Below are 15813 nucleotides of genomic sequence, written 5' to 3' on the forward strand. Positions count from 1 at the left end.
GCGCTCCAGGCCTACCAAACCATAGTCCTTTGAAACAACTGACTTAGGTTTGGAAAGAAGGGGCTGCTTTTCTCCTCTGATCCCAACAGAGGAGGCATTCAAAGAAGCAGACAGAACACAGTGCTAGAGTGACCACCGACCACCAAAAGGAGTAAGAAGGCCTGCACCACACATCTGCTCACACAGCACACCACCGACTCCATTACCAATCCCCTTCCCTCAAGGCGGGGCTGCACCCACTCCACTGCAGATGACAGCCCTACCTCGAACCTCTCCTGACTTCAAAACCCAATCCTGTGCCTTCCTTCCCTCAGCCCTTCCATCTCCCAGGATCAAAAGAAGCTTCTGGTTTGTACCCAGGCAAGATAATAACAACGATGAGAAGAAAAAGAATCTGAGTGAACACATAGAAAAAAAAAAAAACAACATACCGATCCTACATGCTCAGAGAGGCTGGGGATGCAGCCCAGGGGTACAGGGCTGGTTTAGCTGCATTAGGCCTTGAGCTGGACCACCCCTTCCCCAGCACTGAAGGAAAGAGGAAAAAAGTCCTAAACCTTGAACCAAAGTGCTACCCTGTATTTTACGAGTTTAAAAAGCTGCAAAGAAAAAAAAAAAAAAAACAAGACAGAACAATACAGGAAACCACTGAGCTGGCTGTTTCTGGGAGCAGCCCCTCTAAATCTCCGAGTAATAACAGCCCGGCAGGAATATCCTGACCCGGCTGGTGGGACTCTGGCCCGCATCTCAGTTGTTTCCCGAGCGCACATTAAAAAGACATTATCCTGTTTAATAGACTTATGGGCTGAAATGAATGTGTCAGGTTCTTATAAATATGAAGACGCCTGCTAGCCAAGCAAATGTTAAATTTTGCATAAGGAGGCAGTACCCTAACTCCTCTGTATCACTTCATGAATACCTCAAGCAGGGCGGCAGGCAGAGGCTCCAAAGCCCTGGTGAATTAAAAGGGATTTCATTCTATTACTGTTAGGATTAGACTCCCCAGGCTCCTCTCTCTCTCTCTCTCTCTCTCTCTCTCTCTCTCTCTCTCTCTCTCTCTCATCCTCTCTCTCCCTCTCTTATTCTCTCTCTCTCTTTCTCTCTTTCTCATGCTCTCTCTCATCCTCCTCTCTGCCAAACCCTTGATAACAGCAGAACACTAGAATTCATCTAAATCAATGAACTCGATCTAATCTAAACTAAAATCGAACTCTAGAATTCATCACGCAAGGTCAGTTAACAAGAATGTGTTGATCTAAGAGTGCCCACACAGTAACAAAATCTGACCAAGTTCAAAGTCACCAGGTACAGAACGATGTCCCAGGGGTGACCGCAGCCTCAAAGGACACATGAGAACCAGAATCGGGCTTGTGTCCCTGGTAGGGGGATTAAACTACAAGAGATTTGGGTTGTAAGTAAAAAACACTCTTTCCTTTTAACCCTTGCCATGACACTTGGATTGGAAGAAAGAAAAATGGTGGGCGGGTAGGTAGATGGGCAGTTGGACGGTGGAAAGAATGAAAGAAACACTGGAGTGAGGGGTGGAGGGATGAGGGAGGAAGGGAGGGAGGGAGGGAGAGACAGAGAGACAGAGAAACTGAATGATATGGTTGTAAAGGAAGTCTTGGCCTCACTATATCCCCGAAATATTCCCAGCTTTGAGAATAGCTGATGCTATAAGCGTTGGGCAGACAGCCATCGATGGCGAAGTGTCTAACAAATGCTTTCCCCAGCTTGGCTGTTGCTACCACCAGGGCAGCTGAACTTCTCTCCCAAGGCATGGCTTCTCTGGCTATTCCCCCTGCTGAACCAATTAAAGGGCATGATAGCAGTGCCATGATTATTTTTTTTTAAGGCTGGTGTTTGTCACTAAATGCCCATTAAGCTGCCTCCTTGCTGCAGTTAGAGCAGGCAAGTGAAAGGACAAACTCAGATGGCACAAACAGTGTCCCCCCCCCCCCAGGCTTGGTCTGCAGGAGGCCGGTCAGCAAATGAGCATTATCAGGTTTGAGAGTCCCCAGATGCCGGACACCCACAGGTGCACCCAGGTGAGAAGAGGTGCTGAGAGCAAACGATCTATCTTCAAGGGCCACATCCGAGTCTGGATCGGAACAGTTAGCAACAGCCACAGGGGTTGCTTGGCAACCTAGTAACAGGCTGTGCCTGGTGTTCAGCTGCAGGGGAGAGGATCACAGCTCCCTCTACACAACCACACCATTGAGCACTGGGTCGCCTGAGAAGAGTCAGAAATTTCCCAGAGCTCTCTGAGAAAGGCCCACTGAGCGGCTAGAGAGATAACCCAGCCTCTAAAGTGTTGGCCTTGCAACCGTGAGGTTATGAGTTCAAGCCCCAGGACCTACAGAAAAAAGCTGGACATAGTGGTATGTGCTTGCAATCCCAATTTGGGGAGACAGAGAGAGGCCAGATTCTAGGGTTCTCTGGCCAGCCTGCGCAGTCAACTTGGCAAGTTTTAGATTAGAAAGAGGATCAACCTCTGGTCTCAAAATGAAAACAAAGAAGTTTCCTGAGGAACGACGGCAACGGTTGTCCTCTGGCTTCCACAACTCACACGTATAGCAGTAAATATTAAAAAATGGACACACCAACCCACGCTATTGCCAGCTCAGGCTGGCCACACGGCATCCGCGGGGTATTTTCATCTCAACCAGCAAAGCGTCTCAACCACTACGCTCCCAATCTCCATCCCACGCTGTTGCCCGTTACTCTCTGGCCCCAGCAGCAGCTGCCCTCTTGGGACTCTGCTGTGGACTCTGTTCACGTTCGCAGCATCCACCCCGTGGTTATAGTCACAACTCCCAGTAACCTGCTAAAATCAAAACTCAATAAGCTTGTAATTTATCAATCAGATTTATATCAGTAAATTTTCACTCCACAAAACGTTCACACAATAAACTCAGAGCCAATTAATATTGATATAAACTGCCCACCTAGCTAAGACAAATTGCCCTGTAAAATTCCATCCCTTATGAAATATTCATAATTACCTGTGGCCATTTAAGGCCACACGGATTGGGGTCATCCTTCTCTGCCTCTATCTTGGTTCTCACACCCCCCCCCCTTTCCTTTTCTTTCCCCTCTCGAAAACTCTGTGCCCGCCTTATTTTTCACTGCCCAATCACAGGCCTTGTCTTACTTTGTGTCTGCCTTCACCTGCATACAGACAATAATCCACACATACATCCATATTCCGGTGTGTGTGTGTGTGTGCGTGCGTGTGTGCGTGTGTGTGTGTGTGTGTGTGTGTGTGTTTGCCAGTTGTTACCTTGTTTGATTGACAGCCACCACTACAAACCACCCCTAAACCCCAAACTCCTTTGGCTGAAAAGACAAGGAAGAAAGCCAGCTTTCTTTCCCACCCTACACCCACTCTGAGTTAGGGCTGCAACATCCTCACAAGGCCACACAGGAGTAGAGCAAAGAAAATTGCAACTGAGAATCCACAGAGAGACCTGTGTACCTGTATTGTCGGGACTTGGCCTGAAAAAGTGACAAGTTTGATGGAAGATAGCCCTTGACTACAATCCTGTGAGAGAATAGAAGCAAAGCTTCAGTCAGCGTAGGCTGAGTATGAATGAGATGTGTTACAGGCGGCAGAGGGCAGCTGTGATGTCTGACCCTCTCTAGCTTGAGATCCTATTAGATGAATTTTATTTCCTGCTTATATTTCAGCTGGGAAGTTATGGAAGGCAGAGAGATCAACCCGAGAGGAGGCAGCCAAGGTTTTTTTTTTTTTTCTGGTTAATGTGTTCAGAGACGAATCTGAACAGAGACCACTGAGCTCAGGCTGCACAGGGCAGAATCCAAGCACAGACTGGACCCCTCTGAAATTTAAGAAGTGTGAGTTGATTCCTTTGGAGAGACCCTTCCCTCTAAGTCAGCAGGAAAGATGCCCCTGTTGTCTTTGAAGTTTTCCGGCCCCACACAGACAACGCAAGAGACGATGCACCCAGTACTTCCCCCAGATGAATCACAAGAAGGAAGAGGGCACTTGGGGCTCATCAGGGATGGGGAGATGGAGGGACCGAAGGTCATCCTTTCTAATCTAAACCAGCCCCATCCAATTCAGAGGGACCCCTGTCCATTCACCAAGTTGAAAAGGCACAAAGCTGTCGGAAATGCTTGTGGATGGGCGCGAGTTCACATGAACAAACGAGAGAAAAGAACGTGGGCAGATGTGGGGCGGCGGGCTGTGAAAGGTACCGATTCCTGGTCAAGATATGTCGAATCCCAGCGGACTCTAAGGGACGGCAGGAGCATTCCCAGTCTCCCAGGAGATCAGGGCCCTCTCACATAGCTACAGCGCCCCCCCCCACACCCTCACAGTCTCTTCTAGAGAGGCTGGAGACAGATCAGTCACTTAGGGCAACACCCCAAGCCCCTCCTCCACAGGTGAGGACGTGACCATAGATCACATAGGCTCAAGACACATCAGTCACGGAAAAGCAGGATCACGCCCCCAAATATGTAGATGAGGTCTTCCCAAGCTGTCAGGCCAAATCAATAGGAGCAATGGAAGCCACAGCAGCGGAAATGGAGGCGGAGCAGCACCAGCAGCGGAGGTGGCAAAAGCAGTCCCCCGTCCCTGTCAGGGTTCTCTCCCCTTTGCCTGAACCCGCGCACCTAGCTAGACCAGAGAGCTCCCTGGAAAGCCTCCGGCACGAAGGCCCACGGGCAGAGGCCACCATGAGCAGTGGGGCGAGGAGCGGCCTAGAAGCAGTGTGCCTGGCATCCCCTAAGACCGGCCCAGCTCAGCAGCAGCAGAAAGCTTGCCTGAAAGAAGCACAGTGCTACCTATCCGGATGGAAAGTTCCCTCTCGGGGAAGAGCAGTGAGGCGGGGTCCTTGAGATCAGACTTCTTCACCAATGCAGGGTCCAAGTTCAGCGCCAGGGCCGTCTGGGGGTCTTCTCCAGCACCCTGAAACAAGAAGTAGGAGTGTCATTACAGCCTTTCCATGTCCTTGGTACTCCTCGCCCTCGGGGCCCACAGATGTCTGGGCAAAGGACCCAGGTCCTGCTAAGGGTACCAGAGCTGAGTATCTGACATGACCCAGCTCTCTCAGGTTGGACTGTCAGGAAAATGACAAGCTTTGGGGACACATGGCTTCACAGGTTGTCAGTGATCTCCCAACTGGCAACTCCTCCTCACGCGGTCCGTCGCTGCTGGATATCTGGAAGAGTTATCTCAAGATTCTAACCTATGAAAGTAAGCCTATGGGGCCACTCATCCATCCATCCCACATGTGGCTGCCTTTGCTGGTCACTGTGACACAACGCTCGACAGCCTGAGAGGGAGAAGGCTAATTTTGCTAACGACTTCAGATGATTCAGTCTGTGAGGGTGGAGAGGGCATGGCAGAGCTTTTCAGTTCACCTCCCAGCAGCCAGGAAGCAAAGAAAGGAAACAAGGCCATGCGTATCCACCTTTCTTCTTCCTCCTCTTATTCCACCCAGTCACTGAGCTGAGAAGATGGTCCTGCCCACATACAGACTAGATCTTCCCACCACAGTTCATCTTCTCTCAAAAATGCTCTCGAGATGCCCCGCAGGTAGGCCTCACCTATGTACCTGGTTACTGTGAATCCGGTCAACAGAGAAGGCCAACCACCGAAAGGTCACCACTTGTCAACACGACACTCAGGTACCTCACGTTAAGCCACAGTGCCTCACTCCGGGCATGCAAAAGGACTGTGTACACCCCACAAAACGAGACGTGTTTCGTCCTCTCAAAGTCCTTAAGGGCATGGTCTCACTATCACCCAAAGTCTGAGTTTAAAGACTCTTCAGATACCTAAGGCTTCCCCACACCTCGTAGCTACAGAGTCTTAGGAAATCAAAATGTAAGGCACATGCTCCTGTTATACAAAAGCCCAAAGTAAGAATTTCAAATCCAAAATGGAGGAGTGGGAGGACAGTTGGGGCAGACTGAACCCCAGCAGGGAAAACATTAGACCCTGCAACTCCACATCTCATCCAGGGTGCACAGTGTCATGTGAGTTTCAGTAGGCCTGGGCTCCCCCTGGCCTCCATGGCCAAGCCATCTGCACACCTCCCCCACCATGCAGTCTTTCTCTTGGGCTAGTCCCGCTCACTGCTTTGCCCTCTCTCCGCAGATGACATACAGCCCATGTTCCCGACATCCTACAGTCTGACTGCAGCTCAGGCTTCACTCTCACGGATTCACACACATCAGCATCCTGGGAGATCCGCACAGGAAGTCCGTTATCTACGGGCTGGTCTTGCATTTTGTTTGCCCGCTCAACCAACGCCACATGGATAATTTCCAGGTCTGCTCCCATGTTAAATAACCAGACCAGCTTTGACCACAGCTAAATGTGGCCTGTGCCTGTTGTCCCTGGCTAAGCTATGGGTGCCTGGGTGACAGAATCTGAGAAAACAATTCCCTAGACAGCCCTGTGCAAGCAGGAAACCCTGGTGCTCACATTTACCAGAAAACTCCTTCAGAGGGGGTTGCTGATTTATAGGTTGGAGAGGGTCTGGCCAAGATCCAGTTGTCTCACTGCATCTCTTTAACATAGCTAATCCCTTTGCAAAGGATGCCCCTCTTGTCCACAACTCACTCCTGTCACACCTTTCTGCCCTTGATCCTCACTGTAAACCTGGCTAAAAGCAGCAAACAATAACTATTCACCCCCAACACACACACACACACACACTCACACACTCACACACAAACACACACACTCACACACTCACACACACACTCACACAAACACACACAAACACACACACTCACACAAACACACACACTCACACAAACACACACACACCAGAATGTTTCGTTGTTTCGTTGTTGGAGAATATGTTTTGTCAAGTTAATCATTATTTTCTCCTTATTCATTCTCTCTCTATATATATATGTGTGTGTGTGTGTGTGTGTGTGTGTGTGTGTGTGTGTGTGTGTGTGTGCACGCATGCGTGCATCCACAGAGGCCAGAAGGATCAGATGCCCAGGAAGCTGGAGATACAGGTATTTGTGAGTGGGTGCTGAGAATCAAACTCGGGTCCTCTTCAAGAGTAGTGTGTGCGCTCTTCGCCACTGAGCCATCTTTCCAGCCCCATCCATTAATTTGAATTTAGCCTCCTACTAAGTTTTAGGACATAGGCGAAATGTAGACAAATGTCTTTGCTGGGATATAATATGAAGGACCCAGCTCTCGGTAGAGCGCTTCTCCCCAGCAGGAACTCGATGAGCCCCTTCTTTACTGTCTGAGTTCCTTGTGGGATTCTGGTCTCCTGAGCTTCCAGGAGAATCACCCATTAAGCTCCACCTACAGCTTCTAGGCCACCCACATCCCACATCTCTAAATGCTTCCAAATTGTTCCCACACGCCAGTTCCGAAGGCTTGAGAGATGTATAATGAGGGTTAGTCACACCAGTCTCCCAGTCCTGGTATCAGTTTTTTCTGCATTTGTAACTCCTGTGTCCCCATAACCAAGACACTTGGCAGGAGACCAGAGGAGGAGGAAGAATTCATTTGTCTCCAGTTTCTGAGGCTTTCAGTTCACCACAGTGGGGAGGACATGGCAATGGACAGAAGTTCACAGGATGGCCGTCCCAGGGGCCACGAAAGGCAAACAAACTAGGACATCTCTTGGGGAATTTTCCTTAATGAAAGAATTTCAGAAAAAAAGTGTGCCAGGCTGTAACACACACACACACACACACACACACACACACACACACCTACCTTTTTGTTTTCTTATGGCCATGATCATCAAGGACAAAAAAAAAAGAAAACCTAAAGATTCATGTACTTTATTTTATTTAATCATTTCTTCCCAGTTAAATATTAAGCATAAACACTTCCAGGTATCTCACATCTCGTTTATTTGTTTGTTTGTTTGTTTGTTTGTTTGTCTTGTCATGCAGCTCTAGTGTCTATTCTTTGTTCATCAAACCTTCTATGGAGCACTGAGTACCAAGGCCACATCTATCTTGTTTGAAAAGTGGGGAAAGCCCCCATTCCTGCTTGGCCAGCCCCACACAAGTCCTCAGCGTCTAGGCTGAATCCTGGAATCCCCCTCTGTCACACTGAGTGGCATCTGGCTCTTGGCATCATGGTCAAGGCTGGCACCACAGATGGGCAGAATCCTGGGTGGAGGAGAGACGGAACGAGCCAGTCCACACCTCTGCAGAAGGCCCCACTCAAGCCCTCTCGGGTGACAGCTGGTGTCTGCGCCATGAGCCATGGGCCACAGAGTCTCGCCTCTTTGTTTGTTTATATGCTTTAATTATTCCTAATTCTCCACCTCCCGCTGATAGCTGACAGATCACTGCCGCAGGAAGAGAGGACGGGTCTCGCCATGAAAGGGTGACGGCTGACTTCTTTTGAAGAACTGGGGGGATGATGGAGGTGGTGGGGGAAACGCCACTGCCTTCGTGTGCACCAAGCTGAGGATGCTCACCCAACTGAACCTCCTCGGCAAGGCACAACATGGAGGGTTGATTTAAGACAATGGAAACGAACAGGGTGATTTTAGTCTCCTGTCCCCCGGCCTCAGAACACGGAGAAATAAGCATCTTTGGCTGCTCCAGTGGGCGTGGGTGGTTCTTCTGGTGTTCCTCAATGCCCTGTCATGTACGGGACAGCCTCAGAGCAAATGTCAATAATGACAGCATCCCTAATTCGGAGAAGTCTTGCTTTTGAAAGATTCGGGCTGCCTGGGACCTTACAGCTCTCCGTGTGATTACAAATTAACGCTGGGGAACTCTGAGCTCTTGTTACTACCAAGAAAAGAATTCTGTCACTTTCTCTAGGATGAATGCTGCCTGCCTGCCCTCACGACTCAATACGTTTTTAATTAAGCATCAGCTGTCTGCTAGCAATGCAGCTCCTTGAGATATAAAAGAGCCAATCCCCACACCCGCACGAACTCGCCCTTCTCCTTTGAGAGACCAATCAATGACCGATGGAACAACTGCAGACCCCAGTGGTGACGATGCTTGGAAGAAAGGGATTGGCAGGGTGGCTCAGTGGGTAAGGTGTTTACTGTGGAAACTGAGTTTGGATCCCAGACATCCATATAAGAGCAAGGTTTGCTGGTGCCTGAGACCCAACTCTGGAGGGGGGGCAGTTGGGAGGGGGACAAAAGGATGCCTGGAGCCCATCAGTCAACCAGCTTAGAGAACTGGGGAGTCTCAGCTTCCGTGAAGAGTCCTTGTTTGAGAAGATGGGGCAGAGAATGATGGAGACATCAGGCATCAGCCTCTGGTCTCCGCACACATGTGCACACATAGATACACATGTGTACTACCTTGTATGCCAGCCTTGACCATGATGCCTAAAGCAAGTGAGTGCATCAACACGTGGAGACCACCGCGTCACAGCCACACCTCCTCCTGGCTTTGTGCTGGGTCTGTTCAGTGATTTGCGGAAGCTTCTCCATGATCAAACAGGGAGGCTTGCTGGGGAGACTGGCCTCTTCGTGAAGATGGCATCAAGGAAAAGGAAAACAAAATGTGGCAACCCCTTAGCCCTCAGACCCCTCAACCACTCCATCACTCCAGATGCCGGTGGCTATATTGCTTCATGTCCACGTTTTAGGGGATAAGGGGAAGCGTACTACCCCAACTGCACTCACTCAGAAGCTGCCCTTTTCGGGCCAGAAAGATAGCTTAGAAGGTGCAAGCCTGGAGACCTGAGTGTGACCCCTAGACTCTACAGTAGAAGGAGAGAACAGACTCCTGAAAGTTCCTCTATGCATTTCCCTTTGCGTGTGCATCCCTGTGTTATCTATCCATCCATCCATCCATCCATCACCTATCTATCACCTATCATCTATCTATCTATCATCTATCTATCCATCCATTAGCTATCATCTATCTATCCATCATCTATCTATCTATTCATCATCTATCATCTGCCTATCTATCATCTATCTATCCATCATTTATCTATTCATCTATGTATCATCTATCCATCCATCCATCTACCTATTATCTATCTATTATCTATCTGTGTGTCTATGTCTACACACACACACATACATATGTATATATAGAGTAAACTGAGCCCCACCCCAGACATTACTTATCTTATCTTACATGTGTGCCTGCATGCATCTATGTTTGTGTGCCACGTGAGTGCTGGCTCCCACAGGGGTCAGAAGAGGGCGTGCGCTCTCCTGGAACTGGAGTTATGGGTAAGTGTGAGCCACCGTGTGCTGCTGGGAGCTAACTCAGGTCCTCTGCAAGAGCAACAATGTCCTCAAGCAGAGAGCCATCTCTCTAGCTCCAGGAGGAGAATGGAACAGGACCAGGATATCTCAGCTGTGTCCACGCCTACCTGCCCCCCACGGCCACACGCTTGCTCATTTACCCTTCAGAAGGCTGAGGCCTTACACGTACTGTAGTATTCTGACCATAGTTCAGATACACTTGCCTGTCACTATAAGAACGGGGCAGAGGGGTCAGGTGTGATGTAGATACAACTTGGCCACACGAAGCATGAAATGCTGGCTTGGGTTAGGTGACAGCAGTCAGACACACAGAACGGCGAGTACCACAGGCTCTCTCTGGCTTAAGGTAGCTCCTGACGTGGGAGGACAGCACTGCTGCTCTGGGGAAGCCCTGTCTTGCTGCACGTCTGGTGTCCACGTGAAATGGTGACAGAGTTCTGTACGCAGATGCCTTCTGTAGACACGGCCTCAACCTGTTTCCCTCTGGAGGGCATCGGGAATGGAGGGCAAAAGGCCTCCTTGTCTTTCTTGTGCTGTGGTAACTACCATGACGTGGTAGTCTTCTCTTCCAGGACTAACTAGCTCTAACCTCCAGTGACTTTCCACTCGCGCTCCCTCCTTGAAACCTGGTGGCCCCACAAGATGGGAAAAGGAGCACACGCCTCTGACTGAGGACACTCGTGTGACTGGTACCAGCTGTTCTGGACTCTCTGCCTCAGCCGTGCGTGTGCCTAGCCGAGTGAGTCACCGCCCTCCCTGTCCCCGCCACAAGGGCTTTGGACAGCTCGGGTGAGCTGTGTCACCTAACAGTTTCCAAATGGCAGAGTGAGAAATGCACAAGCTCCCTCCCAAACTGTGAGAAGAAATGCTCCACTTCCTTCTCACCCGCCTGCAGCCTCTTGCCCTGCCCTTCCTCCTCCGTTCTTACCCAGGACCCTGAAGCCAGCTCTACACTGAAAGCCAAGAGTGGGCTGCTGGGGGTGGAGACAACGCCCCTCTAAGGCTCTGGAATGGAGGCTCTCCATGGTTGTGCAGTGGAATTACAACAATTACTGTTGTTATTATTACCTTTGCCATGCTAGGTTTGGGGCCAGTGTCTGGCCCACAATACACAAGACGGTTCCCACCCACTCCTGCAAAGAGGCAGGAGCTAAGAAGAATAGCATTTTCCAGAAGGAATACAGAGGAAGTAGAATGAAGGGGGAGGAGAGATGAGATGAAAGGAAGGTGGGGTAGAGAGGCAGACGGTGGGGGCATGGGGGGGGGGTGATTCTGCCTGTGCCTTGCCTGGACCCAAGAGGCCTCGGGATGCAGAGCGTACAAAGGCCGGTTCTCTGTTCGTTGTGGTTTGCTGTTCCCAGGTGAGGGAGAGACTGCCCAGAACCACCCACATACTCACACCCAAAATAAGTCAAGATGTCTGGAGAGCCGGCTCCATGGATAACGAGCTTGCTGTGTAAGCCTGACCTGGGTCTGGGGCTCAGCACCCACGTGAAAGTACAGGTGAGGCAGTGCGCTCATCTGAAATCCCCTGCACTCCTGCAGGGAGAGGGGAGCCAGAGGCCAGGGCTCTCCCTGCACTCCTAGTACAGTTAGCCAGCAGGCCCAGGCAGTGAATGAGATGGGTAATGGAGGGTCAGACTGCCACAGACGGTGTGTGCACACATGAACACCCACACATATCAGAGAGCACACCAGAGAGCACTATGGGAGGGCCAGATCACCCTCAGGCAGTAGCATCCCAGAGCTCCTTTCTCACTTGCTGCTGGCATTCCCAGCATTCTTTGCTGCTGGCAGTCTCAGCATTCTTCACCTTCCACTCTCAGGAGTTGTTTTATCCACGGCTGAGGATAAGACAGCAAACTAAATGCAAAACACAGCTACATGAATGGCAGCAGATGCGAGACCCCCAAGGCCCCGCCGTCCTCCAAACTCACAGTAGACCCAACATCAGGCACACCTGCCTCAGGTCCCAACGGTCTCTGCTCCATGTCACCCGTATTCTTTTCTTCGCTGTTGGGGCATCTCAAAGCTACAACAACCGGATCTAGGGAGAAGCATGCTGGCCAGGCTCTGACATTAGCTGTCCCTGAGATTTGCCCTTTTCAAGTCCACATACGCCAGCCGTCATGCTCATGGGGTTCAGAGTGGGGACTCCCTAACTTTTCCTGGTGTTAGACTCTGTGAGCTTCCCAGACCCCTAGGGCAAAGATTGTTTAGTGGGCGGTCTGTGAAAAGCTCAGAACTCTCTGAGAGGAATCAAGAGAAAGGTCAGAGAATTAACTGGTCCTCCTACCCCCACCCCACTCCATGACATTATGCCAGGGGAGACAGGAGCAGAGCCCTGAAGAGAAACTGTCCTCAAGGGCCCAGGCAAGGATGAAGAAGGGCCCACAGGGCCACCTGCCTGGAGCCCCGCCTGAGCTCAGCTTCCTCCATGCCCCGCCTCTACCCCCCCATCCCCACCCCCACCCCCCCGCCATCCCCACTTAACCCAGCCTCACAAGGTGACGGGGAATAATTCATGCTGTTTTTATGACTGAGAAATTGCCATAAAAATGACACTGATAACATAATCTTAAATTATTCCACATAATGGAAAAAAATTAAATGTCGCCTTTGATCACCAGCTAGAATATGAATGACGCTTACATAATAAATGACTTTCTCTCAAAGGGAGCCCAGCATGGCCTTCTGCCCAAGGCCAGATTGACTCAGAGAGAGGAACGGCCATCCTCAAAGCAAATGGGGACACAGAGTGGAAGGCGCAGGCTTGGGGTACGGTCCTACCTCAGGTCCTAAGGTTGCTATCACTAATATGTCCCTTACCTCAGCTCACCTGGACACTCGGGGACTGTGGGTCAGAGAAATGAACAAGGCAAGCCAGTGCTCCTAGTGACATGTAAGGTGCAGCCCTTTCACCTTGGCCAGGGCTCAAGGTTACACCTCTAACTCAGCCTTGGTCCCTCGTTCTTATGACTTCAGGGACTATTGCATCCAATGAGCAGTGAGCAAGGAAGGCTCAAAGCTCCGAGGTCTTCAGTCCTTCTGGGCAGCCTCCTGTGGATCCAGTGTGTCCCCTCTGTCCTCCCCTGACATCTACGTGCTTCGACCATATGGTGACCAAAATGAAAACTTTCCCTGTTCTCTGGTCCTCTCAGAACAAGAGGCTCTTCAAACAGGCACAGTGGATCCCAGAGTGCAGCTTTCAGGAGCCACACACAGTGTTCAACGGGGGAGTTAACTCCACAACGAAATCTCCAAACCAACAGAGAAGGAAGGTGTGGGTACGAGGGGAAGGCGTGGGACCAGTCGAACAGGCAAAAGGGAAGTGTGCTGCTGAAATGAACTTCTGGCTCTTTGGGTGCTCACAGAGAGCAGGACTCCTCCTAATCCCCATCTCCACCCTGGGGAGTCCTGAGGAGTCATCCTAAAGCCTGAGCCTCATGAGGATGTGCAGCCAGGAACTCCCTACTCGAATGTCCCGCTCAGGTGATCACTTCCCACCAGGAAACCTATGATCCCCAAGGCCATCTCTCCCTGTTTCTTCCCAGACCTGGGCTTCACGCTCCACATGGAAGCCATCCATTACTGACTTCTGGTTATACTTAAGTCGTGTAAATGCACGCTTCCTATCTTTTGTGGGACAAAGCCTTCTCCTGGTGTCAGTCAACTATTATTCATAATCAAGCCTATTTAACCGCATCAAACACATTTCAAAACATGACACTGTTCCACAAAGGTACAGCTCTGAGGGGATCTGGAGCCAGTGCCAAGAGGCATTCTGGGTAGATGACTCTTTCCTTAGATTCGTTTCAAAGAGCTGGGTGTCCTGCTGGTGTGGGTGACAGAGAGGCATGGTGTGGAAGCTTTCCAAATCAGTATGCTCTTTCTTTTAGTACAAAACGTGGCGTTCCTTAAGACAACAAAGGCGTAGAGGAATGCAAGGACCTATGTACATACAGTAAAGTAATTTGCTTTTTCTTCTACCCTATGTCACAGATGATGTGATGGCTCCCATCTAACATCGGCCCTCATCCTCAATACCATTAATTGCACCTCTGTAAGCCAGTCTCAGCCCTTAGGCAAGCTTTTCCTGGCCTATTTTATGTGCTTCAGGTACCTGTTGCTAAGGCAACAACCCCCACCCCCAAGTATTAGCTTTAAACCACCATCAATCACTGCTGCTCTGCAGTCCGTCGGGCTCTGATGCTGGTGTCCTGGGCCTCATCTGTGTTTCTACCATCCGGTGGCTCACCCAGAGGTAGATATGGTCCAGAATGGCACATAGGTCTGCAGGCTGATGCCCAGGACCGTCTAACTACCGTCTGTGGGACTGCTTATCCTCCACGTAGGGGGGCTGAGTTAGCTTGTGGTGAACATGAAACCGGTCTCCAGTATCAAGTCATTGCCAAGTGTCTGCTTGAATAAAATTTGCTATTGTCCCATGCACCAAACCAAGCCAGTAGCATCCTGACTATATGACTAGATCCGCAGTGCTCCTTATCAGGAGCACTCGCAGTGCGGTGGACTCAGAGGAGCCATTGGGGAGAAGTCGTCTGTGGCACCTTCGCCATCCATGACATATGCACAGGCATTGGGAATGTGCCGTACGCCCCGAGAACCTGGCCCCCAAGCCCCCGAAAGTTTCAGATTTTCTCTTTTACTTTATATTTCAGTACAATGCTATTCTGGGAAATGCCACCCCACTGCTGGATTTGGGGGGCCTCGTTTACGTGTGCACCTCTGGGTGAATGGGTCACAGTTCTGTGACTGTGGAGGGAAGACAGGGCCAGCACAAAGGTCATTTCCACAGACAGATGCTATCTGAGCCCAGAGTGAGTCATTTGCTCTACACAGCCCCAGAGAGAGGGCAGGAGTCTCCACGAGGTTCTAGAACTTCACTAGGTAAGCACCTTCATGGCACAGAGCTGTTGGAACCCCAGGGTGCCGATTGTGGAAGCCAGTGCCACTAATGCCTCGCCACCTTGCTGCCAGTGGTTGATATTATCGGGGAGGGGGGATGGAGGTGGGACACAGGGTGTTTGATTTCATTTAATTGATTTGCACTCTCAGTTTTGTTTCATTGTATGACAGTTGAAGAGTCAAGACATGAGCCCAATTCATACTTATAGCTTTATACTTGTGTATAGTTAAGCACACACACACACACACACACACACACACACACACACTTATACTGACCATTGGTTTGTATTAATTCTATTTGATGCACAGATTATTAGTCAAACGGGGAGGACACTGACCTACAGCTTAGAACAATGGGCCTCCCCTTTCCTTCTTTCCCCCATATGCTGCCACTCAAAATACAGGGTTTCCTACCCTTGACTAACATACAGAGGGTATGAACCCACCATGGTCCAGTCATGGGCTTGCTTACTAGGCTGTAGAATAACCTGTTTACACTATCACTCTCTGGACTTTGGAGACTATACCCACGTCTGTGTGTGTACACAAAAACTCCCGATGACACATTCTCTCCTTACACAAGAGTTCTCAGGGATCCATGTTTCATAGGCTGCTGCTGCGAGAGAAGAGATTCCACAGATAAATACATGTAAGAACATCTATC

General features: G+C 50.2%; 1 protein-coding gene across 24 annotated transcripts in view; it reads right to left on the reverse strand.

The window, feature by feature from the left end:
• The window catches only part of Slc39a11 (solute carrier family 39, member 11), a 409809-nt gene that overhangs the window by 219162 nt on the left and 174834 nt on the right, over window positions 1–15813 (reverse strand). For 13 of the 24 annotated variants that reach the window (XM_087570870.1, XM_087570863.1, XM_087570864.1 and 10 more), the window contains one exon: window positions 4792–4936. In XM_087570870.1, the coding sequence (XP_087426996.1) occupies window positions 4792–4936 (145 nt within the window). 24 annotated transcript variants of the gene reach the window in all.

The sequence above is a fragment of the Rattus norvegicus genome, chromosome 10 (genome assembly GCF_021556685.1).
Source record: "Rattus norvegicus strain SHRSP/BbbUtx chromosome 10, alternate assembly SHRSP_T2T, whole genome shotgun sequence".
Classification (NCBI taxonomy): Eukaryota; Metazoa; Chordata; class Mammalia; order Rodentia; family Muridae; genus Rattus; species Rattus norvegicus.